This window comes from Lipophrys pholis (genome assembly GCF_963383615.2).
Source record: "Lipophrys pholis genome assembly, chromosome: 16".
Classification (NCBI taxonomy): Eukaryota; Metazoa; Chordata; class Actinopteri; order Blenniiformes; family Blenniidae; genus Lipophrys; species Lipophrys pholis.
In genome coordinates, this window is record NC_137634.1 from 10744330 (window position 1) to 10770614 (window position 26285).

The following is a 26285-nucleotide window of genomic DNA, read 5'->3' on the forward strand; positions in this document are numbered from 1 at the left end:
ATTAAGGAAATGAAGTGACTGTTCAGTGCGAGTCCATATCGGCTCTGGCAGAGACTGTCAGACTTCACAAAGCTCGCTGCTTCTTTGTCTCTGGAAAGTCTGAAGACCCAGACGCAGTGGAGAGACTGCTAAGAACGTGCAGCAATATGTGGTAGACTTAAAGACAATAATGTCTTTTCTATTCTCTGTTTTGGGTATTGTTGTTGTCTATATCTGGGTTTTTCTTTGTACTGGATATTCCAGAGGTCTGTGACATGAGAGCGTCCTCACATGATAAGTGTGCGTCATGCTCTGAGATGTTGTCTACTACCATCTGCCTGCTTAGGTATGAAAAGTTGCTTGCATTCACATGTTTGTCAACTGACACTATCTCTTAAAAACATGTCCGTGAGCACCCGTCACCTCGTGTTTCAAAATATTTTGCCCCGGCTGAATCCAGCGATGAACACGCAGGAAATGTGCTTCCAAAGCGACCACACTCAAATAGTCCTCCTACTTCACAAATAGAAATATTCAAACTTACGACGGTTTTAAACACGTACGTGAAGCGACAAATAACGAAATACAGCTGCCACAATTGATTTGTCTGCAAATACAAAATCTGGCCCCTAAAGCTGAACTCTGACTGCACCACCCTGTCCTCCACATAGATAAAACTGTTAAGTCTGTAAAAAAGATCACTGCACCACATTAAACAAATAAGAGAATCCAATATACATAAATACAAGAAACCTTTTCAGTCTTGTTGAATTTAAAACCGTATGTTGCCACTGCCACTTTTTTTTTCATTTGAAATGTGGCAACAGATGTTTGGGAGGAAAAACCTTTTTAAAATGTTTTCTTACTTTATTTTTGTAGTTTTAAAAACATCTGTAGAATTATTTCAGAGCTGCCAGGATCCTACTCAACCTCTGCAGAGGGTATATGTCTGCTTTCTTCTTGTCCTCCATTTACCTCCAAAAATAAGCCTTCCAGGTTGATTGGGGATTCTAAATTGGCTGTAAGTGGGAATGCGAGTGTGTCTCTCTGTCTTTGCCCTGCGATGCACTGCTGACCTGTCCAGGGTGTGTACCCCCTGCCTTCTCAGATAATCTGCTGGGATTGGCTTGAAGACTCCCCGAAATGCTAAATTTGATAAATCCCTATGGATGGCTGTTCAACCTGCCTCCATCAGCATGTTGCACTGTGGATTAGTATCTTCATTTTAGACATAGCTAACATATGTGCAAATCACAAATTGATATCCCTGTACGTATGCACAAATAAACAGTTTATTTCAAATATTAACATGGATGTTTCGCTAACTTTGAGGGTTAGCTGACAGAAAGGTTCAACATCACAGCCGCGGTTTGCCGATTTCCAGCTGAAACGATCGAGGCTGTGAAATACAAAATCTTATCTGGCTTTCTACAAACAGGTGATGCTCCCGTCGGCCGGCTTCAGTGCCCAGTGTGAATGTTTGCATGAACACGTTCAAACACACACACAAAAAAAAAAAAAGAATCAACGTTTTGGATAAATGTTATGTGCTTTGTCCCTTAGACAGGTTTTGAGCAACGGGTATAATACATTCAATATGAGTTGTCTTGTATCTCTTTTTTGTTTTAGTTTTTTTTTTTTTTTTTGGTTTCTCTTTGTTGCAAGACAGTAAAATAAGTGATGCAGGCAAGGTTACATTTTTCAGGTTTGATTGCGGCGTCTATTTACACTGGAAGCTACACTCAGTTAGACTGTACATCGTCACAGAGTCAAAGGAGACACTTCTCAGTGGCTCCTTGATGATTTAGAAATGCAACCACCTTCTTGTTATATCACTGCTAAACAGATAGGGACTATTTACAGAACAATGTAACCCCTGTGCTAAAACTAAAACAGCCTCATATATCAAAAACTCCGCCCTGGAGGCGAGTGTTTTTCATTGCAAATCGCCCCAAAAAAAGAAAAGAAGAATCGCCCCCTTCTTTCACATTACAAAAAGTGGAACTCAGTACAAAAACTAAAGGGTAAACACATGAAGTGCACAGAGTAAAATGCAACGTGCATGTAGTGTGAGAATAAAGAGAAAGAAAAATACAGAGAGGACTCCCAGAGAAATGAGCAGGAGAAGCTATATTTTTAGGCTTCCACAAAAAAGAGAGAGAGAGAAAAAAAAAGTACATTTGCTAAGTTTTACCCCCAAGTGACCTGTGGCAGGAGATTTATCACATTTTGATGAACTCGGACTTATTTATTTCCTATCACTTGAAAACGACAAGTTCACCACAGTGTGTCCAAATCTTTGTGACCTTTTCCATGTAGTCAGACGGTCTCGGGGCTTCGAGAACGACGACGACGACGCTCGTCACAGAAATGGCATCTTCGCGAGTGATGTCAACATCTTTTCATACAGTTACGGACGATACAAAGATTATATGTTGGATGGACACAGAGCCGTGTCGTTGGTCTGCTGAGTCTTTAAAGCAAGAGTGCCCAGCAGCATGGACGCTGGGTCAAACTGCCAGATCATTTAGAGTTTAAAAAAAAAAAAAAAAATGGCTGATAAGGGCACTGCAAATCTACATAAGCCATAAAAGCCATGCCACATTTACACCCTGTTAGGGCTATTCTCTCTTAAAGGGACATGCGCACAGTTTACAAACAGAGGAGGCAAAAAGACTGCTGAGGAAGCAGCAGGGTTGGGAAAGTCACTCTCAATATCTCACCTCTAATAACTAAATTTGACTAACATTAAGTTCTTTTTTTCAAGTAATTTTTGCCAGGATCAATGATTATTATTATCTGTCTTTCAAACCAATTTGTCTCTTATTTCTTTTTCACCTAAATCATGTAATCTGATGTTTTTTTAAAGGTAATACCAGACTGGATTAGATTTTATTCAGATCACTGTAATGACTACAAGTAATCCATTGTTCCCAACCCTGTAAAGCAGTGAGCATGGCAGACCAGTCACATGCACACTATGGGAAATGTTCGGCTAGACACAAGAGTACTAACCTTCGGCTCTCTGGCTGCTGGGTACTAAACATCATACAGAATAACAGGCAGCTGCTAGGGGAGGAGACTCACATGTCCAATGAAAGCACTGTTCATGCAGTCGAGTTGCATTTTTATTTTCTGATTAGCAAGAGTCAGATCTGCAGCGGAGTGTCTTTCACCCTGTCACTCTAGCCAGCTCTAACCTCCCTTTAAAACAAAACAAAACAAAACAAAAGAATCAGTCTGTGAACAATCGACATTGAGCAATATGTGATCTGGTTGTTTTTTTTTCTCCACAATTTGAGTGAATTCCTCTTTTTTTTTTTTCTTCTCCCCCATACATGATACAATGTACTGCGCAAAATGGTTATGCGCACATACTGGAAGCATAATGTTGCTGAGGACATGCAAGTTGTTGAGTATACAGCAGAGCAAAAAGCGATGTTTCCCCAACGCCTTAATCTTCTTCATCTTCTTGAAACATCATCTGTCACTCAGATTTGCATCTTCAAGCGCGCGACTCTTTCTTTGAGTGTGGCTTGTTTCCCAGCAGGGCGTCGATCTCGGTGATGGTTTGGGGTGTCATTTGGGATAAAATCTGTAAGGAGAAAAACGGAGAAAGCTGCCATTTTCAAACGTGATCTCTCGGATTTTGTGTCAGACTTTCAGGTTGTATTGAACATAAAAAAATTGTTTTAAATGGTATTCTAGTATCATAAATCAGGAAAAAAGGCATTGATGTAGCTAAGGGAAAAAGGGTTGGGTGGGAGGGGGGGCGGGGGGGTGTTTACCCGGAGGGCACCCAGGTTCTCCAGTAGCTGGTCTGTATTAGAAACACCCAGAAGTACTGAGCTGACTCCCTCACTGCGCAGACACCAGGCTGGAAAACAAGACAAACACACTAAAATCAGGCTCAGGTAGCAAACTTTCCCAAAAAATATTCATCTGGCATCAAGTCGGACGATTTTGTAATACCAACTATCACAAACTTAAACCTAAATATTGAACAAACAAATGTCACCGGTTCAAAGCCTGCTGTGAACATACAGTTCTTCAGGATGTGTATGAAAAATGGCAGGAGTGAGTTTATTTCAAGGTGAGAAATACCACATTAAAACTAGTGACAGTTCACAAAGAACCCCTTGTGGTAAACACACCAAGCCCTCAGGCAGTGGAGATGAGATTTTGAAGGCCCTCACAATGACCAGAGTCGCCCTACACTGTTAAAGCAGGTGAGTTTCCTGGTTCGTACCGATGGCTAACTGTGCAGCGGTGCAGCCCAGTCGGTCCGCCAGTAGATGGAGCTCCTTGATTTTAGCGAGCTGCCTGCGGCCCTCCTCACTGTTGACTCGCTCCTTCAGCCACTGGTATCCCTTCATCAGGACCAAACAGGGAAAAAAAAAAATCACTGACACAGTACTGATTTCACGCTGTAACACTCCCCGCTGAGCAGGCGGAGCTCCACACTGAGCTGGAGAAAATCACAGGGCAGTGCTGCTTCAAATCTGTCTGACCTTCATGGCTGCTCTGGAGCACTCCGGAACGCCATCGCTGTACTTCCCCGTGATTAATCCGCAAGCAAGCGGAGACCAAGTCATGGCTCCCACACCTGAACGAGTGAAGAAAGGGCAAGTGAAGAAAATGAGCCGGCAGATTAAAAGAAAGTAGAACCAAACCGAGCTGTGATTCTGAAGGATGTCTCACCAATCTTGTGGTAGAGTTCAGGAAGCTGCACCTCCACTTTGTCCCTTTGGAAATAGTGATACTCTGCCTGCTCGCACACAGGTGGTATCAGGTTGAACTGGCGTGCCACTGAGTAAGCCTCCTGGTGCCAGAGGAGTGGAAACAGAACGCCTGCTTACTGATCAGCACTTATTCCAAAAAAAAAAGCTGACAAGCGGTACGTTTGTAAAGAGTGGGCCCTGCAGAATGAGAGCTCTGCACTCACCATGATCTCCATGGCGCTCCAACGAGAGGTACCCCAGTACATGGCCATACCCTGGTTTATTACGAACGTCATGGCCCGGACGATCTCTGCAAATCGCAACGTGTAACATCTCACTAACAGTCCCTCTCTCATGCACCCGGTACAGTTTCTGCATAACACAGCGTGTAATCAGAAAAGTAGATCTTTTGTATCATTTGAATTCTAACTACTGCATCTTTTTAACCGTTAAATCGTTAACAACAGTCGCTGCAACAACATCATTGGAACAATACAATCTTTACACAATCTCTGTGTACCACAGCATGTGCATCTAATCACTCACTATAAACTTAAAGGTTTCAAGCATCTTTTTATATTTAAATAAAAATAAACCAGCATTTTTTAAATTGAAATTAAAAAGAAATTGAATTTTCTCTCTCTTTTTAAAAAATGTATTTCTTCTAGTTTAAGAAATATGGGAGAAACATCTATATATTTTGAGATACTTATTGACTTATAAGCGTAAACTACAAAGCTTAAGCCACAGGAAGACGTGCAATCCTTCTGTATATGTTTAATTTATCTACAATATAGTTTTAGAATACTTTGTAGTGTTTTCAATCAAATTCTGTATTCAGACTTTTTCTGGTGTAATATCTCATTTGAAATATTTTTTTTCATTTATTCAAGTGACTGCTTTTTTTTATACTAAACCTACAAATCACAACATTCTATTTGTTTATATTGCATCTTCTCAATGCATAAAAGACAAACCCGGTTTTGCCTGTTCACAACATGTGTACATTCACGAGCAAAAATACTTTTCCAAACATGAAACTGACCTTCCATCGGACTGTTGACGTCATTTCTGTTTGCAAAAACGATGTCCACGTAATCCATCTGGAGTCTTGATAAGGACCCTCTTAAACCTGCGGTAAACATTGAACATTGATTAGCGTCACAGTCTTCAAACATTTTGAAAATCAAGGAGAGGTCAAGGAGATCCAGCTTTCTTCCACATTCCACAGTTTATGTCCTGTGTGAGAGCTGGGAGTGCGTGGGTCACTTTTTGTCTCTAAATTGTCCCCATTTCTAAATACACAATTGATTCATATCATACTTCAACGTATTGTGGTCTTTAGCAATATAGAAGCCCGAGAACCATTTGACTAGAAGCGTTGGAAATATATTAAAATAAGGGCAGAGATCCAATGACGGCAGCTACAATTCATTTATATGAAGTTTAATAAAGAGTAAAAAATTGGGTTGAAGTGGGAGTTGCACTGAGAATACAGAAGCCATGCCTATGTTGTTATGAGAAGTGTCGAGAAGTGTGGTACATTTTTATAGTCTCACAATTCAGCACAACTATTTCATCATGGAATCTGATATCATCATTCATTTTTTATTCTTAGTTTCAAAGTGATGTAAAGAATTTATCAAATCTGGCAACTCATTTGACAAGGGGATGCTCTTTCACATTAGATTCTCCTAACCTCCCATAATTTCCTCTCTAAATCTCTTCTTTAGGGTTTTTTATCAGCTGTAGCTAATAGCAGCAGCTGCGCTGTCTTTATGATGAGAAGGTAGCGGTGAAATTTCAACCAGTCGTGCAACTGTTTGTAACGTCTTCTCAGTAGACGACGTGAAACCACAGTCCTTCGTCCGAGATGAGCCAAAATTGTGCGTGCTGTCCGAATGTGAGCGCGTCATTAGCTCGCATGCCGTGAGAGTCTTGACATCAGCACCTCGTCCACTCGTTACGCAATGACCTCAAATTAAAAAGCTTCATGACAATAATGGTTAAACAGCCCACTCAGCTTCTTAGTAAATGGTCGCCTCAGGGCGATGCGACTTGAAGAACAAACCAGTGACCACATGCAAGCCAATGGCCTCTTGGCTTATTTTAGGATTATTTTTGGATGAGAACCACTCATTAGGTGGCTGAAAAACAACCGTCTTCAGATGCTGTTTGCATCTTCCCTCGTATCCTCACCTGGCCCTCTGTACCGTCTGTCTTTGATCCGCTCGCCTGACAACAGCAGCCCACCTCATCTGCATCAGCACTCTAAATGATCATCTGATGAAAACAGGCCCCTCATATCTTACAAACGTCACTCCTCTAACACAACCTCAGAACGGCTGCAGAGGAGAATTCTTCTTTTTTGCTTTAGCCGGGATGAAACCCAGACATTTATTAGATTTTATGGCCAGCTGATGTATTTACTGTGACGTTGTGACATGAGCAAGACAAACAGCCCTCCGACCCGCAGATTAAGAGGACATCAAATGATTTAGTCGCCGTCCATTTAGAGGTTGAATGAATGAACATTGAAGCGTTTTAGAAACTATAAATATGCAAAGCATCCCAATAACCTCTGGACTGTGTTCAGCTCTTTCCTTGATTTGTGATGAGCAGGAACACGCTGAGACACTTTATCTCAGCTTTTCTTTAACCGTCTGTTAGTGGGTTAACAATTCTATACAAAACAAAAAACAAAGCTGGATGGTTTCTGGATGATTATATTCTACCTTCGATAATGTGCTTTCTGGAGAGTCCTCTCTCGGTCTCCGCTCTGTGGAGTGAAGAAGATACACATATTAGTCATTATCTAATTAAAATAATAAATGTTAAATAGCTTATTTTGCCATTTCATCTTTACTTACTGGCCTCCCCAATATATCTTTGTTGTGACGACAAAGCTTGAACGCCTGGTAGGAGCAGATTTAAGAATATCATGAGCACACGTACATATTTCTATTTTACTACTATCTATGCTGGTTAATGGTCACGTTGTTCTCTCTTGTGCGTGTTAGCGTTAGCATAGCCCATTAAAAATACATCCATGCGTGTTCTTTAACCGTTTAGCGAGTCAGAGTATTGTGATGTGGCACTTCATTTTCACTTGAAAACATCTTCATCTTTTTATAGTCTTTTTGAGGCTAAAGCACTGCACGCATTCTAAAAAAAAAAAAAAAAAAGACCCCTGAGATCACTTAATGGCATGTCCCTTCCAAAACGTAATACAAAAATCTTGTGGCAATGCATTGCTTTTCAGAGAGGGATTATTGGGGATTATTTAAAAACATCTGGGATCTAATGGGGTTAGAAAGCTTTTATCATGTGTCCGTGAGTCACTCTGGTAAAAAGGAGTAACATTACCTCCAGCCTTTCTTCTTAATAATGTTCCCTAAAGTGATTTCAGCTCTGTGGACAAACACACATTTGATTGCGATGAGTTGATGCACACTTGAAATCTCTTCACGACGACACAGAAAGCAGGCAGGAAAGTCTGTGAACGCTGCATGAATCCAAGAGACTTAATCACATGCTTATTTTAGCGAATCATTTGTCTCCATGGAGGAAGACGAAATCGACAGAAGAAAAGTTTTAATGGAGGCTCGGTAGGACAAAGTGCTGTCTGACCTTCCAGAGGCGTACACCTCCGCCGTGTCAAACAAGTTCACGCCGTTCTCATAAGCTATGGTCATCAGGTTCTCAGCCATCTGAGGGAACACAAAAATTGAGACCAAGAGAGTGAGACGATGGATAAATTCCAATTACCCAGGGGTCGTTCCGTGAAGGGCGCCACGCAGGACGGATAATACGGTCGGGATACAGACGACGTCTCACCGAGCAACTGCGGCTTTGAGGTCTGAGAGACTTTGAAGCAATTCTCTACTAGACAACACTGAGATTTCTGCTCAGCGTGCGTACGGTTAAACACAAAAATTCATACAGAGGAACAGCACAGCTCTCACCTCATCAGAGATCTGTGATCCGAATGTCACCCAGGTGCCTGACAGAGAGGACACACAGATAAGGAGAGGTTTGGTTTTGTTTGAAGGGTTTTAAGCGGATTGATATTTTTGCTACCTTCAAAGCAACTCACCTAACCCGAGGCAGGAAACGCGCAGGCCTGACTTCCCCAGGTTCCTGTGGAAAAAGGGGAAAGAAAAAAGAAAACTCTGCTCAGCTCCAAAAATATCACAGAAAGGAAAAAAAAATGTGTGATGTGTGGAGATTTATAATACAGCTGTACCTACAACACTACACTGGCTGATAATATACCATTATAAGCAAATGCAGGTGATGGTAAGTATAATAACGAACACTCCTTCCACTTAAAATTTGGTTTGAGGTGTTTCTGTGTGGAATTTGCATGTTCTCCCTGCGTGTGGATTTCCTCCAGGTACTCTAGTTTCCTCTGAGAGTCTAAAAGACAAAGTGTTTGAAGTCTGTCGACTCTAAACTGCTTGTAGAAATGAACAGGAGACTATCTTTCTGTGTTTTTGCCCTGCCAGCTGGGATGGACTGGTTGATAATGATGGATGATGACTTACAAATAAACACAAAGAATAATCAAATGAAACCACAGTAAAAACAAACCAGGTGTTACGAGTAACACAACACAGGATGGAAAGGTAAACCCTGATGTCTTTTTTTCATGTGGTATTCCTTGATACTACTCTACACCTGCTAAGTGAGTTCCTCGCCTGTGGTTAAACTACTGCCCGTGTCTTAATTATTTCTAAACAATTGACCTTTCATCCTTCATATGTTAACAGTTCAGTGTATTACAGTGGGTCAGTGAAACAGCTGGAGGGGACAGAGCTCGGCTCGATGAGAGCCTCTCTGGTCAATACTGTAAAAGGCCTAAAATGTTCCATAAGCTGGAGAAGGAGTCCATTACCCAACACGCCACATCTGATTATCCAGACAGCTGAATTTTGAAGGGCGGCAGAGCTGCGTTCTGACCGCAGAAGCATGTACGGCTGAGAATGATGTTGGCTTCATGCTCGCTCTCCTCCTCAATGTGTGCTCTCCCCCATTCTAATTAGCCGGGGAGGCAGCTGGAGAAGAACTGCAGTGCAACTCGCTGCTCGCCGCCTTTTCATTTCCAGCGCCTCTCCCCTCTCTGCTCGTCTGCCTGTCTGCCTGCGTCCGGCACAAATAACCAAATGTAGAAAGACAGACTGTCAGAGCATTTACACTCAGTCCAACGAATCCTGCTTTTATTTTCCCGGTCTATTTTTAATGCGCGACCTAAAGCTATTTTTAGATTCCTGCATATGTAAGCATTTGTGTCCCAGTGTGTGCGTATGTGCCGTGTAATTGTGTGTGTGTGTGTGTGTGTGTGTGTGCGCGTTTGAGGAGCATCGGTGTGCTGTGTGTGTGTGTGTGGGTGAGAGTTGCATATTGTTTGTGTCATTACGTTAAAGTCTGTCAAAATAGCACATGAGTGGAAGGTCAGGGATGCTTTATGAAGGGAAAATGTGTTTGTGAGATCTTTTTATGAATCCTTGTATGGTAATCGCCGGGCTCTGGTTCACCGTTTGTCAACCAATGACAGCTCTCCCTGCTCCAGCACACTCACAGTCCCTTTGAACACGGGGAGTAAATAGAAATGAGGCACATGGGAACAGCACAATTCAGGCTTGTTTTTTTTTTTTTTTTCAAAACCGCCGCCCCTCCCCGCCCCCCCCCTAATTTTTTTATCGGTTTCTTTTTTCTTTCGAGGTACGTTTTGTGACATTCATCAAAATATGTCTTTTGTGCCTCAACTTCAGTCAGGGCAAGTTAAAATGAACATTTGACAAGGTTGAGCCAGCAGCAGCATCATAAATATGCTCCCTGCAGTTTAAGCTACAAAACTGACTAAAAATAGCTGGTGAAGAAAGCTGATGTAGCTCCACCAGTCAGCCATAACTTTATGACCCCTTTGCCAAATACTGTGTTGGTCTGTTCTTTTTTTTTTTTTTTTTCTTGCTGCTGAAACACACCTGACCCATCCACGAGACCTCTGGAGGTGCGATGAGGTATCTGGTCATAGTAACAGTGTTTTCTATCGGCTGCAGCTCATCGAGAAACACTGAGAAAAACCAGCACATCACACCGAGTCTCTGTGCTGCTCTCCTCTGTGTCAAAGGATAGACTTGGCCCCTCCCTGTGTGTCAGGCCTCCTCCACATTACCACATCCTCCTGCTCCCTCAGATCCTCCTCCTCCTCCTCCTCCTCCTCCTCCTCCATCCACCTCACTTTGTCTGGCTCAGCACTGGGGGGGGGGGACTCACTCACTCCCCCTGGATATCCGCAACACCGAATACTTTCCCCTATTTGAATCCAGGCTCACCTGTTAAAGACTGCTTACTCACTGTGATTACATTACTCCCTATTTTATTTGTTATTATTATTTTTATTCTCATCTTTGTACAGCGTTGTTGAGTATTTTATACAGCGTTTGAAATAAAGTACTATTTTTGTGATTTCTTCAAAATCTTGTTACGTTTCTGTAAATCACTGCAAGGTCTCGGTCCTGAATTCCTCTTTGATTCACTGGTAGTTTATGAAGCTCCCAGACCCTTCAGATCATCAGGAATATGCACTTCTAAGTTTTTGTGGAGCTCTTCGAATTGCTTTTTGCCTGAATGGTGCCATACAAAATAGACTTCCCTTCCCCTATCATAATGTCAGCAGCAGATCCTTTAAATATGAGAAACTGTATGGTGGGGCCTCAATGGTACCAGTGAGCCTCGGATGAAGCTGATCCTGTAGCCAGTTTATCTCGCTTCCTTTCTTGGATGACAGATACTGCCCACTGCAGACCAGTATATCCTTGTAATAGCTGTAGATTTGAAACCTGGCTGACATATTATACATCTGATGGATGGATTTACTTTCATCTCTATCGTCTACGTTTTGGGGAGATTTTTAAGTATAAACCTTTGGATGTTTGATAAAAATGATGGGATTTATCCTGAGACCCTCCTCCACTGGCCAAAAATATTCTCAGAAAGGCTGTTTTCCAACTTAATCACAAATAGTCTACATCTCCCTGTCCAAATCGTACCACAGTGACATACAGGAAAGGTTATGTGTGACAAACAGGAAACAGCGAATCATGACTCAGCACAAGGAGAATGTCAAGTGTCCACCAGCATCCATAGCCTTTTCTGCTTCTGCGTGCTTCTAATCAACACACTTTTTAAAGATGGAAAACAAGTGCACGAAGCTGACAGACTGATGTTGGCTGAAACGCCGCGTGTGAACACATCAGGACTGGAAAGCGGCGTGAGTTAGTGGGTGAATTCCATTAATGCTGTGTCACATATCATATTGGAATATAGCCGTTCATTTTATTTCTGGATGGAGGATGTCATTGTTTCTGTGTGTGACAACTGGCCGCCTCCTCCCTGCTCTCGACTCACCGCTCTCTGCAGTGCTGCAGTCTGCTAAATTACTATCAGTGAGTCTGGAGAGACACATGCTCTCTCTTTCCTCTCACTATCTTTTTCATGACCGTCTTTCCCACTATCTCTGTAACACATGCATGCAATCACACACACAAACACACACACGTACACAGATACTCAGTGTATATTTCAGCTGACGGGGGATTTTGAGCGACGCTTTGACCAACAAATGAACGAGATCTATACTGTGCGAGCAACTCAGGGAGGCCAGTCGATGCTTTCACGTGAATGTTCACGCTTGATGGGAATTACACTCAAACAGAGGCACGGATCTACATACGGACATGCATGAATGCACTCGTGAGCATGCCCTGCAACGCAGATGCTTCTCAGTAGCCTTTCATAAGTAGGGCTCCCCATGTTCTCTTGTCTATTTTTTTGTTTCCTTCTGTGATAAGTCATGTTCTCCAAACAAGGTGATTATAGGGACTTGGCTGTTCCCCTCCATGCATTATTAATGAGAGAGAGAGAGAGAGAGAGAGAGAGAGAGGGAGGAGGCACACAGGTGCTCTGTCATGGTGTAGTCAGCATTTTAACCTGTGCTGACATTTACAGTTAGTTTTCACCTGAGACGGGGGAAAGACACGATATACAGATGGTTAGGTGCAAATGATGGATTTTCTTTTTTCCAGCAGTTGTCATAAAATGCCACACACATGCTGAGCGGGCTCTTCTCCAGAGGGAAGCACACCTAGATATTAATAACACTCGCATCAGTGTGTGTGTCAGCATGTGTGTGTGCTTATATATGCATTTTCTTTCTAAGCTCAAACTGTGGGAAGATGGTGGACTGTCTGCTCTCTTTGAATAATGCTGTATTCACCGTTTCAGGCTTGAAAGGGTCACTTCACCCTAATTACAAGGAGCATGTTTTCCCGCCCATGCAGAGATGTATGCTTTCGCTTCAGCACAACAGTGCTGAATTTATTTTTCCAGGATTTTGTTTAGAAACCAACAACAACAACACGTGCTCTGTATAATCAGCCGTCTTTGTATTTGCAGCGATCCAGACAGCCGTGCACAGACAGCACATACAACGCTGCACCAGCTCCATTTATGAGAGCCCAGAGGAGACAGGAAGCACAACACAATAAACACATTTACCTGTGGTAATGATGTTGAGAGCCACTACTTAGTTACTCAAGCATTTCTGAATGTTACCGGATGCCTTATTTCTGGTCAGCCATGACGTTGCACGACAAATATTTGGCAAAACACTCAACTTTGAATTTTCAGAGTATCAGCTTCTCTCGCAAATCGTAAGAAACCAAATTATCTTTGTGGCTGAGTAACAGCTTCAGTGTGATTTTCTCTTCTTTGGCTAAAAGAACCTCTGTAACTGTGAGGGACAAGAAACCAGAGTTAACCCTGACAGAGTGTGAATTCTCGTTTCAGCTATTTCTGAGATAAACAACAGACTTATCGTGTAATGTGATGTTTTTAATTTGGTTATATTAAAACTGTTAGGAAAAGTAGGTCTGTGCTAATTATAAAATACTCAAGCTGCGAGTGGACTAAATGAAAAAAAACACAAAAAACAAAACAAAATGGCACATAGACAGTCATTCTCACTTACACACACTCAGACACACAGAAGCACAATTTCAGCTGCTGTCCTCCAACGCTGCATATCCTCTGCTAACACTTTATTAGTGGTCGTGACTCTCCTATTAACTGAAAATGTACATAATGAAGTTGCACAGGAAAGAGGGCATACAAGCTGATCTTAAAGTGACAAACAATTGTGGATAGTATCAAAGTTTGGGAGATGGTGTAATGATCATCTACATTAAAGTCCTGCGGAGGAATCGAGCGTGAAATTTGCCCCGAAGCTGAAATGACACAAAAAATAATAATTTGTTGAGTCATTTTTTTACATGTTGAAATGTAAATGAAATCCTTTGTCGGAAAAGGTCATTGCACTGTGTTGCTACCTGTTTTATGTCTGGAGGAGGAAGAAGAAGGGTATTTGAGCAATGTGGCATTTTTTGTTGTTTTCAGCCTCGTAAGTGACAGCTCAGTGGATTTAAAATGATGAAATATGGCCACTAAGACAGGTTTGAGCGTCATGTCATGTTTGGTTTTTCGCCTGTGCTTCTTTCAAGTTTGAAGCTACTTTGCCTCTATGAATTAAATAGCAAAGACAGTACAAACGGTGAACGTCAATGTTACAGGATACTACTTGCTGGGGGACGAGAATGGCTCTTGATATATAACTGCTATTTGTCAAAATACGAATAGCTCAAAAATGTACATGTGGGGGTCAGGAGGAAGCAAAAGGATTTTTTTCCCCATGAATTTCTAATAAGAAGAAATAAATGGAGGGGTGAACAAATAATTTGTAATGTATGTTATTGGAGGTGAATTAAAATTAGACCATATGTTCGCCATTGGATGTTAATGTCTTAAAATGTGACGGTTTTCATTTAAGTCTGATTTGTCAAAGAGGTTTAAGCTTCATAGAGCGATAGAAATCTGTTATGCTCATGTACAGAAGCTTCACCTCTAGAATGTGTGTTTTAGCGCAATATCAGTAATTCCTGCCTGAATTATTTTATTTTTAAAACTTATAAATGATAGTACCCTGGCAATATTTTATACCGTTATTATATTTTTACCATCTCTTGAAAATGTCTTCTTCTTTTTGTCATCACAGTTTAATTTTGTATTTTAGCTTCACTGAGCAGAATTATGTTGGTGCTGAATTCAACACCTCAAGGACAATATAAGACCATTTCAAAACATGGGACCAAAAAGCAGGATCAGCTTTGGAGCTGAGATCATTTCAATATTCGACATGCATGAAGTATAAACATGAAACTTTCTGTGCATATTTAGACTAAAACATTTTGAGCGTGTTTGTGATTAATTTCATTATAATTTTCATTTTGAATGTCAAGATAATGTGATTCAAATCAAAGCAATATGTTATAGATCCTAAAGCAAGTCTGCTGTTGATCTTTAAGAAATATGTGAGGCATTTCCTGATTCCCTCTCTCTCTCTCTCTCTCTCTCTCTCTCTCTCTCTCTCTCTCTCTCTCTCTCTCTGTGACTCTGCTCTGTCTTACATAACAACATGCAATAATGACTTTGACTCTGCCAAGAGACAATATCAGTCTTTGACTTTGACTAGACAGACTCCTACGAAGACGTGACGTGGATTTTGTGGCCCTGATTATGACGCTCGCAGCTCAGAACTGGCCTTCTAAGTCTTCCTGCGACCGTCTTTAGTCGATTATTGACAAATATAAGCCTCGTCAAACAACAGTAACCCAGAGGTCCATTCACGTTTTCCAGAGATTAAGTGATACGCTTTATGTACCTTATAGAGTACAGTGGTTTCATTTTTTTTATTTTATCTCTTGACATATATGAGAAGAGAACTTCTGGTATAATCAGCTAGAGATTTAGTGGATATAATTTCATAGTTTTAGATGTTCATTTTCCACCAGTTTGATTGAAATCAAGCCAGAGAAGGACTTTGCTTAAACCTTGTTGGCCCTCAGCATGAGTCACTAATCTCTTCACTCAGTTGGGGGGAGAAAAATCCAGAAAGAGAAAGAAAAGAAGGAGAGTTGAAGGTCAAGGTGGTTACTGCCTGCTGGCTTGTTTTCGTCCCTATTACACAAACCATTTATTTCCTATGATTACTAATCAGGATGGCAATATGATGCCAAATGATTTAATTAGCACTAAATCATTAATTATGACGTCTCTGCCCTCAGGAATCCATCCACTGTCTCATCAATGTGGAGCATTTATAACGAGTTAAATACAAGTGAGTTTTAGTTGAGTGAGTACTGTGTGTATTGTGAAGCATAAACGTTAACTGTTAAACTGTGACGTGAGATTCTAATTTTACAATAACAACAGGCCATGCTGTGAGGGCACGAAGACGGAGGCTGGATCACCGTCTCACAGCGCTCGGTGATGACAATATATTTGTAAAAGCATCAGGACCAGTGATTCAGCCGTTACATCACCAGCTGCTGAAAGTTCAGGCTTTTGAAACTCACCGGTTCAAGTGTACTCGTTTGAAGGACGGCACCTCTCGGAATGTCAGAATGCTTCAAATCCTGGCACAAACGTGCAAATACATGTTGCTTTTTTTTTTGTATGCAAGTGAATATCACCTCAGAAAGAGTCTGAATATGGTACTAGAATAAGATGGACTTAAAAGGAGGTTCCATAGCTCCTGAAAAAGCTTGTAAATGAACACTATATTAGGACTGTAGACATACAACTAAAACAACTACAGTCACGCAAATTTTAACACGTGTTCATTCGCGTTGCACATTCACAATGAAAGGCTGCTGAAGAGCAGAGCTCGCTCACGAGCATTTTATCTCCTTCGGGTTCAATCCTCACAGGAAATAGAAGAGCAGAAGTAACAAATTCCTTTTTTACCAGGTTATGGAATAAATGTGTCCGACCCAGAGATTTCCAGGCAATCAGCCGAAACTCCTCATCTCCATTTTTTTTGTGGGAGGCTAAACTAACTCGCTGGCATCACACATTTGGCACACAGACTTGGGTGTGGTATCAGTCTTTTCTCCTCACTCGCTGCAGCGAATATCTGTATTTCCCCTAAACGCTAAACAGGTCTTTTGATGTATGCAGATCTGATGCACAGGTCCATTATTCGGAGACTCAGATTTAGACATGAAAGCACTCAGAACGATGCTTTTGTGTGATAAATATAACAATGTTTTACAAACAACCAACAACGGCGTTTGACCTGATCTGAGTGTTGAACGTTTTCATGGCTTCTTTACTGACACTAGCCACCTCTCACTCATGCATTTTGATAACAGGCATCCAGTTGTCATCACACCATGCCCCAAAGGGCTATCATCAAGATCTGGGAGAAACAGTGGTGCATTAATGTATGCCGGATACAGACCTTTTATAAAACTGCTGAGGATCAAATTCCCAATAACCTTTCAAACTTATACACCCGATGTTTGTAAACACCACAACTCAAAATCAGCAAATCTCAGTCAATTTGATTTAGAATATTGTAAATTTGACTTGCAAGTTTGTTCCTGAAGCATTTTTTAATGGACGACGATGATGAAGCCACATTATAAAAAGTTTTTTTTTTTTTTAGCATATTGGCTCTTCTGAACATTTCAGAATACTGTATTTCTATTTTGAGTTTTCATGTATTTTATTTAAGTCATGCGAAAAATAACAAACCTGACAAGATATGTAACTGACCAGAGACTGAGTGAGAAAAGTGAAAGGATGACTTTTGTCTTATCTTAAAATATATCAACCCAGACACATACAGTGCACACACACACACACACACACACACACACACACACACACACACACACACACACACACACACACACACACACACACACACACACACACACACGCGCACTAAAGTTCATTATCAATGAATACAAATCTAGTTTGAATGGTAACGTGATCATAAAAGGTGAACTATAGGGGGGGAGCTGATGGGGAGCTAAAGCAGACTGCAGGGCCATCGTCTACAACTTGCCAGTGAGTGATAAACATTATTCAAATAGTGGGTGGATTCAAAAACATGTAGCCACACCCAACAAATATGTTCTGTTGCCAGGTGGTGGAGCTTCGGGCAGACTCGGATGCAGAAAGGACTGATAAGCGACAGCAGTGCTGGCTGATTAGAAAATAAGACAAAAACTAAAGGCAATGCCTGGGGTGTTGCCAATAGCAACTGGAGCTGGCCATATGCTGTATAGACTTATTGTGCTGCTGCACTTGCATTTAGTGACACTTTTCGTAAACAACTAGGAAAATCCGATCTCGCCACAAGTATATATGCATTTGTAAAGTTGGAAGGAAAAAAAAAAAAGAGTAGCGCGGATATCCCCGTTCCTTCTTGGCCCTTATTCCCTTTTTAAGCGTCCTATTAAATAGAAACTAAATTGACTGAGGAGAATGGCAGCAATTCAATCAACCTGATTACCAGGAAAACAGGTCGTTAAAACTCTCCTCCTAGTTATTGAATTGTAGTGTCTAAATGACGGAAGCATATGGGGCACATGAGGCTGTGGTCTGCAGGGTAATATTGAAGTGCACACATTTTCTTTTTATATGCACATTCGTATACATATGCGTTTAAGTCCCAGTGCTCCAGGAACCCCTCTGTGAGTGAGGTCTGCATGAACAGCCGGCCTTGTCAAGCTGACGCTCTAATCCATCAAGGTGAACTGAATATAAGTCTGACAAAACCCAAAATCCAATTACTTTTTCTTTTTGTTATTTTTTTTGCTGTTTATCTGCTGATTTTTTTATTTTATTTCCTACGTTCTGACTCAATGCATGCAAGGGTGGTTTTTCTGTGCATAGAATACTCTGCTGCAACACCATTGTTTGAAAATTAAAAGCCTTTATAACCTCCTGGAGACACTGGGTGTCTTGGGGTGATTTTAGCAAAGCTGTTATTGGAAAGAGGCTCTTTATTAATCTGTTGCAAAGAGCAGGAGGCGAAATCTGCATAAAGTCTGCAGCGAATGCTCCTATGTGCATACTGTCTGTTGGACTTTGATAACATTATGGCTGTTTGCTATGGATTATGAAAGCATTTTTACATCCATCAGCGTAAGCGTTTTTCGGGAGTAAATGTCACATCTTTATAATGGCAGAGGAGTCACTGCTGGATGTGCACTGTCTGGGGTGTTTCTCACCGCCTAATGGATACGTAGGCAGTCGGCACAGTGCACTGCAGGAGTGCATGTTGGTGACAGCCTAACCTCATAGTCACCTCACATCTCCACAAAACAGATGCACAGAAATAGAAATTAAAAAAAGAAAGGTCAGCCTGGTGATGATCATGATGGTGGCTGGAGACTGTCACCTGCCAGCAGAATCTCTGTTGTTGCTGCTTGTCATACTAATCTGAGATAATGTGTAGGCCAAAAGGCCGCAATGATCAAAAGTGAAATGGATCCATGTGACGTGAGGGAACTCGCAGCTCCTGCTCTGCTCCTCGGCACCTCACAGGCCCACATCCTCACCTGTACTTCATGCTGGTGTGTCGCCCGATGGCCTCCTTCATGTGGGCATGGCCCTGCGGCGTCTGCCGGGACCCGGACCCCTCCCTGATCTTGACGGAGCCTTGGGTGATGTAGTTGCCATTGCTGCCCTGTCCTCCTCCCCCACCACCTCCACCTCCACTACCGCCACCCCCTCCACCTCCTCCTCCTCCACCTCCACCCCCTACTCCTCCACTGCTTCCTCCAGGAGGTGGAGCAGTGCGAAGGCCACAGAGCCGGTCCTCACTGCGACTCTTGAGGTTGTGCTCAGTGCATGCGAAGGACACCTGCATCTTGATCTGCGGTGCCTCTTGTTTCGGGGGGAAAGAAGGGGTGCAAAGTCACACAAACAGCAATGTCTACAATGCAAACTGTTGATGCCGCTTGGCCACGGTCTCCTGTTGTGCTGTTGTGGCAACGCAGTGATGCTCATACAAAGAGCTCAGACAGGGCAGGTCAAAGATGCTGGCCCGGAGTTGGAGGGAGCAGGCGAGAGTCCAGCCTCTAACATGACACACACAGAGCCACCGTCTGCTCCGTCTCCTGTCTGGTAATGCAAATCTGGCAAAAGGCTCTTTGGAGGTTTCACACTCACAAGATGCATCAGGGCTGCCCTCCAAAAATCCTCAGGAAGCTTGTAAGCTCACAGCAGTCCTCAGATGAATTTAGGGATGTTGTGGCAGTTCTTGGGAAGCCCCGAAAAACCTCAGTGCAACAGAAACCTCCCTGGAGAGTGTCAGCCTCTTGGCCTTTTCCCCCACATACATGCACAGACTCCTATGGCTTATGTTGGGTGATAAAGCACTTGCCAGCTTGCTGTTTTCCCTTCAGCTGAGGTTAGTTGAGTCTGTCTTGGGCTGAGGAGCTCCGGAGTGTGCCGCAGCAATGACACAATCACAGCTACAGGCATCCTCGCACCCCGCGTCGAAATAAGGCATCTTTCATTTTTTATTTAGATATATCGCAAGGTAGTTCTGCATGATAGCAGAAATTTAAAAAATTAAACAAAACAAAGACCGGCTTGATTGCTCTAATTTACATTGCCGAGGAGAAACAGTCCGAGCAGGGTAAACACAGCTGATGTGATGCGAATTCACACAGTCAAAGTCCGCCGATGCATCATCGCCCGGCAGCTTCACCAAATAGATGCGGGAGGAGAGAGATCAGCAAAACACTGAGCGGCGTTTTCATCCACCCTCAGCGCGTCAGAGAGTTCACATACCGGCAGCAAGTGCGCACGTCTCCCGGTACACGAATGGATCTCACGGCGCGCGCGTTTGGAAAAAATGCCGGCATAGTGGTCCGAAAAGCAGCCGCAGCCGCAGCAGACATTTCAGACGCCCGATGCCGCCTCTCGCCTCTGCTTCAGCATCATCCGCCTTTTTTTCCCCCTCTTCTTCTTCTGCCTCCTTTTTTTTTCTCCAAATGCTCCAAAATGTTCACGACACAGGCAGTGTGGGGGTTTACAAGTCTCGAGATCTCTCTCTCTCTCTCTCTCTCTCTCTCTCTCTCTCTCTCTCTCTCTCTCTCTCTCTCTCTCTCTCTCTCTCTGGTGTGATCTGTACATTTTTCATCACACTCGTGTACACACATTTCATACCATCGTCACATCAGGCTGGAGCTTCTGTGCTTTTTGCATCTCAGCTGAGAGTGCACCAAAATCAAAATGCATGCTAAAATGTAAGCGTTTTGATTCGATTTGATTTGATCCAGCCTCATGTGACGATGGTATGAAATGTGTGTCCACTAGTAAGATGAAAAATGTATATATATATATATAATGTGTGTGTGTGTGTGTGTGTGTGTGTGTGTGTGTGTGTGTGTGTGTGTGTGTGTGTGTGTGTGTGTGTGTGTGTGTGTGTGTGTGTGTATAGCCTCTCCCTTTTTTTCACTTGCAGCAATCCCTCTCTTTTCTTTCTACCACACCCATGGAGCCAGTAAAGGCACAACACACACGCACACGCACACACACGCACACACACACACACACACACCATATAATGAGGGCAGTATGGTGCAGTGGTTAGCACTTTGGCCTCACAGCGAGAATGTCGTGGGTTTGATCACAGGGCCGGGTGTGTGGAGTGTGCATGTTCTTCCTGTGTATGCATGGGTTTCCATATTACAATCCTAAGACATCTGTGAAGAGTTAATTGTTGAGCGTAACTGTGTGTGGGACTGGGTGTCTGTCTCTGTGATGGACTTCGCCCATTGCTAGCTGGGACTCGCTCCACCCTCAAGTGCATGTTCAGAACCATAATGAGAGCATGTCATGAAATGTGCTCACTGTATTTGATAAGCATAGATTTGTTTCCATTGTGATAATTTTGTCCTTTAAATACAAAATTTGGATGATGTGCCTGTATCTCTGGATCAATAGTGACGGCTGCTGGCCAAACTACTGTATCATTCTGGGCGTTGCACATGCTCTGTTCCAATGCTTCATTGATGATAAGAGGAATCAGGTCTGTTTTTCCTCATTGTTATAAGATGGAGTTTTTCTCTAATAATAAAAGGAGTTCTTCCCCAAGTAAGACCTGCACCACTGAGAACCATTTCATCTACAGCCAATCATCCCAGCTACCCTGAGACACTGCCATTACTACCTCAGTATTAAACAGCAGATACATGACTGGCGAGTCACATCGCATCACATCACACCCCAGCATAGCATGGCGTGACATATCATATCAAACTGCATCACGCATCAGACCAAAACAAAGCCACCCTGTCATTTGGTGGCCAGGCAATGTTAATGGTCCCTTCAAGGCTGTGTTTGTGATCTAAACCATGTTTGCCATATCTTAGGAGAAGACTGTCAATCTAAAAAATAAAGTTCCACTTGGTGTGCACTGTGTGCCCTCTGCTTCAATCAGCAGGGCAATCTGCAAAACCCCTCACATGTGCAAATAAAACTGCTGGCACGCACGCACACATTCATCATTTCTGTCAATTTGTTCTCTCATCAAACGAAGTCTTGTTTTTTTTTTCCCAGCGCAATCTGCAGTCCCAGAGCAGATTGCATGGCAGTCAGCTGCAAGCAGACTCTGACTCTGAGTTGGCAATCAGCTCTTTTTAAAGAGCTGATCGGTTCAATGTTGGGACGGCGAAGTTTCCAGCTGTATAGACCCAAAAAGGAGGAATTGAAAGCCACCCGCTGTGAAACTTGGAAATGAGGGGATGGTTTAATGATTTCCACTCTTCTTTAAGCACTTTCCAGGAATCGTGGTTTTTGTGTGTGTGTGTGTGTGTTTATCCCAACCTCAGTTTAATCATGTTGACTTAATCTTCGTCTCCACATGGGCTTAACCTTCACCTTCACACCAAATAATGCCCGCCACTTTGCACAGAAATGGCGCTGACTCAGTCTGCTCGACAGTTCAGAGGCTAACATTGCACTCGAAGCGAGGGTGTCACCAGCACTTCACTTTCATGCTCCATCTTGAAGTTTTGAAGTGACACGGAGCTCAAAATTAGCATTTCCATTCATTTCTCTGCAAGTGTGAAGGCTGGAATAAAAATGATGTAAGGAATGATGTAAATGCTGAGCAAAGGTGGTCTATGTTCCGGCTTTATACAGCAAGACTGCCTAATGCGAATGTCCTTGAAAACATCATCATTAACTATATCTATTATATTTTCTGGACTTTCACAAAACTGCAAAGTTTCCGTCTTAATTGAAGACTCGGTCCTATTTGCAAAACAACACAGATTGAACTCGTCAATAACTCTATCGGCTTTAGATCAGATATAATCTTTATTGTATCATATGTTACAGAAGCAAAATTTCAAATGCCCAAATAGATATAAGGAATGCAATCACATACGCACAAGACGTCAATCAAGTGAAGTGAATACGGGGAATAGTTTGATGAAACACCTGGTAAAAATAATAATTGCTTAAAGCAGCAAGTCTAAATGCAGTAAAGAAGATCATCTCCCACGCTGAAGCATTGCTTTTGGCTGGATGTTTCGCTGGTTATGACTGAAATAGAAACTCAATATTGCTGAGAAAAGTTTTTTTGAGCACATGAAATGTGAATATAGTTTAAGAAAGCTTAAGGCATTTGTCTTCAGTCAAACTGTAACTTTGAAGTATTCCCATAGACGTGTTGTTCGTCTTGCGGTTTTTGTTCATCTTTTTAAGCAAAACAATCTGTCACAAAAACAAAAAGGAGGGGGGTATTTTGGAGTGCTTTTAGGAGAATTACTTTAATATAATCCATCAAAGTGTAGTCTCAATCGACTGTAAATGTTTAAATATCTCAAACCTTGAAGCTTTTCTGTTAAAAGATGAGGATTACGCATTTAGCTCTCGTAATCTGTTTGTAAAATTGAAGTTTCTGCCCGTTTTGCTTTAATACGTTTGCCCTGCACTTAGGGGATCAGCAGATTTTTCTTGGATGAGTGCTGAGTTAGACGCTCGCTTTATAGATAATCATTTTTAGTCACATGGGAGATCAAATGTGATACATCACAACAAAAAGTTCAATTTAAGTGATAGCAGCAGCTCTGACAGTGGAGGCTGAAGAATCAGCTGAGTCACACTCTGATAAGTCACTTATGTCCTTATTTATTTAAATAACAGTACATAAATACAAGAATATACGCAAGATGTAAGCATGAATGTTTCTCTGAGATTGCAAATGTCACTCTGGCCACCACAGTGACTCCCCTCAGGCTGTAGATGTTGTTCTTTTTCTGGGTTTGAGTCATTATATCACAAGGCTGGCTTGTCTTCACACCAGGGGGACACTGCCACCTACAGGCAACTTAATTGGACTCGGAACGCTTGTGTTGAATCTATTTGAGCTGTTTAACTGTCCATCCAGCTACTGTGGTTCATCCAGCTCAGGGGTCATGGGGCGTTGGACTCCAGAGCTAAGTTACACCCCGGACAGGTCGCCAGTTCTTTCACAGGGCTGACGCAGAGAGACACACCATTACACTGACTCACCTGCAAACCTACGGGCAATTACAGGGTCACCCCTTCCATTATGATGCTCTTTTTTTCGGGGGGGGGGGGGGGGGGGGGGGGGGGGAAGAAAGTGGTACACAGAGAAATGTGAGGGGAAAAAAGGCCCTAAACCAGATGTGAGTCAGGGATATTCCTGTTACGACTGAGAGTCCTAACCAACACATGACCCTGTGTCATATCAAAAACACATTTCTGCAGATTCACCCTCAAACAGCTAAATTACTCATGTGACACACACAAAAATCACACTACCAGAACCAACTTACTAAACACCTGCAGTGAAGGTTGTCCTAATTTTGCTCTAAATTCAATTAATTCCAGGCAGACAACGTCACCGCAATTCTTTCATCCCAAAATAGCCAATCCGAGCGTTTAAAATGGAGAGACGCAAGCGCTGCAACAACCAACTGCCTGTCCCCTGCTGTCAAATCACGCATCATTAAGCCTAAACTTCTGCACCACTGATGTTGACCCCGTCAGGCTGTCTTTCGGAGGTTGAAATTAGACAATGGCTCATGTACGAGTCCTCATCAGTGATCCCGAGCGCACAGATGCTTCGGCAGTCCGGCCACGTTTATTCAGCAGCCCTCTTCTTTAAAATCTCATCAAACGCCTGATTTTTCTTTCTAGGTCAAAAGGAAAAAAAATTAATAAAAAATGCAAATATATTTCTCTCTTTTTTTTTTTCCTTCACCCACGAATGATGTCTCCGCTCGCTGCCTTCAATTGCCATCCTCTTCAAACACTCAACTCATTCATGCATTAGTAATGTATTAGAAAAATATTAATAGTGTTATTTAAATGGATCATCCACAGCTGGATCGGGATGGTTTTATATTCTCTTAAATTCCCCAAAATAAGTTTGTCCTGCAGTTTATCTACAAAACAACTCAACATTGTACCTAATCTGTGAACATGGAAGTCCACTTTAAAAGTAGTCACCATTATTTATTGAGGCAAAATAAGAAATCAAGAAGTTATAAATGCAATCATGACATCCTCTACTTTTCTTGCTCTTTGCGCCTCGTTGCCTCTCACCTGTATGGCATTGCAGGGCGCTCGGCCTCGCACTCGGCCAGTGAGAGGCCACATTCTCTCAGGTAGAGCTCCAGCCGGCGTCGCTCCACCAGCCTGTGGGCCGCCTCCAGGATCTGGGAAGCCAAGGCCTCTGACTCGGTCCTCTGCTCCGACGTCTTGCTGCTCCGGGCTCCAGCTTTAGCCACGATGCTCCCCGAGGAGGACGACGCCTTGGGCTTCTTGCTGATGCCATAGAGGTCCTCCACTGAGTATTTCCCCCCTTTACCTCCTCCTGCGCCTCCACGGCTGGCAAACATTGTTTTCTGGATTCAGGTGCGGGAACTGATGAAAATGACTCTTCTCCTCCTCTTTTGTTCGGTTTTCACCTGCTACATCTACCTTAGGCAAAAGCAGCCTGTGAGTTAGAAACAAAACAACAAGGCAGGGCTATTTTGATAGAGATTCATGAAGATTTGAAACATCCGGCCCGAGGATGTCAGACATCAAGCTGCTAGAAATACAAACTTAAAGCTCAAGAAGAAAAAAAAAAGAAGAAAAAAAATCAAAAAGTCTTGATTTGTCCTTTGTGGAGTGGAAATCTAAAATAAAACAAAGGCAGTCCTAGCATGTCAGCAGCAGCACCCAGTCACAATCAATGACTCCTGCTGATGTGAGGTGCTTCTTTGAGTAAAAATGAATAGGAAAAGCAATCAGTATCTTCCTCTTTTTATCTCTGACAGGAGGGACAGTCAGGGATTTGTGTTGAAGCTCCACCAGCTTACATTTGTTCAGATTAAGAGAGCGCCCGGATGAATTATCCTTACTTCTGCAGCCACTACATAATCAGTGGTGGCTGTGAGAGTTCAGCTTATCTGACCTTTTCTCCAGATCTGAGGAAGTAATGATTTTTATTCTACTCTTTATTCACCTCCGTGGATATTTGATCTGTTGATACACGGTGGCAGTATCATCATAACCAACACTCCCGCTGCCTTCCAGCCCCTTGTCGCTGAGACAAAGTGAGGCTGGCATCCTCTCAGAGCCCGGCACTGGCTTCAGGCCACTGCAGAGTGCTATTGTCGGGGTCCGGGTTAATGC

At 42.6% G+C, this 26285-nt stretch overlaps 1 protein-coding gene across 3 annotated transcripts; it reads right to left on the minus strand.

Moving 5' to 3' along the window:
* Positions 1–1260: 1260 nt before the first annotated feature.
* Positions 1261–25977, minus strand: LOC308121812 (voltage-gated potassium channel subunit beta-3). 3 transcript variants are annotated; one of them, XM_080483335.1, is made up of 14 exons: positions 25209–25977; positions 8797–8840; positions 8666–8703; positions 8331–8410; positions 8067–8111; positions 7571–7615; positions 7436–7479; positions 5746–5832; positions 4925–5010; positions 4681–4801; positions 4491–4585; positions 4229–4349; positions 3768–3856; positions 1261–3574 (listed from the first exon to the last, which is right to left on the minus strand). In XM_080483335.1, exons 1-14 carry the CDS (start codon positions 25502–25504, stop codon positions 3485–3487), a joined length of 1281 nt encoding a protein of 426 aa, XP_080339461.1. In that variant the 5' UTR covers positions 25505–25977; the 3' UTR covers positions 1261–3484. The 3 variants fall into 3 exon arrangements, with proteins under 3 accessions (XP_080339461.1, XP_080339460.1, XP_080339462.1); XM_080483334.1 differs by lacking the exon at positions 25209–25977 and adding an exon at positions 19175–20720; XM_080483336.1 differs by lacking the exon at positions 25209–25977 and adding an exon at positions 20415–20679.
* Positions 25978–26285: the final 308 nt, after the last annotated feature.

What these genes read in the sequence shown, in the direction of transcription:
- LOC308121812 (XM_080483334.1), bottom strand. Translation starts at nt 19,485, where the DNA reads ATGCAGGTGTCCTTCGCATGCACTGAGCACAACCTCAAGAGTCGCAGT. An exon ending in TGAACTCTACCACAAGATTG is followed by an intron (nt 4,586 to 4,680) that starts GTGAGACATCCT and finishes TCACTCGTTCAG; the next exon opens with GTGTGGGAGCCATGACTTGG. An exon ending in CGCTGCACAGTTAGCCATCG is followed by an intron (nt 3,857 to 4,228) that starts GTACGAACCAGG and finishes CTTGTTTTCCAG; the next exon opens with CCTGGTGTCTGCGCAGTGAG.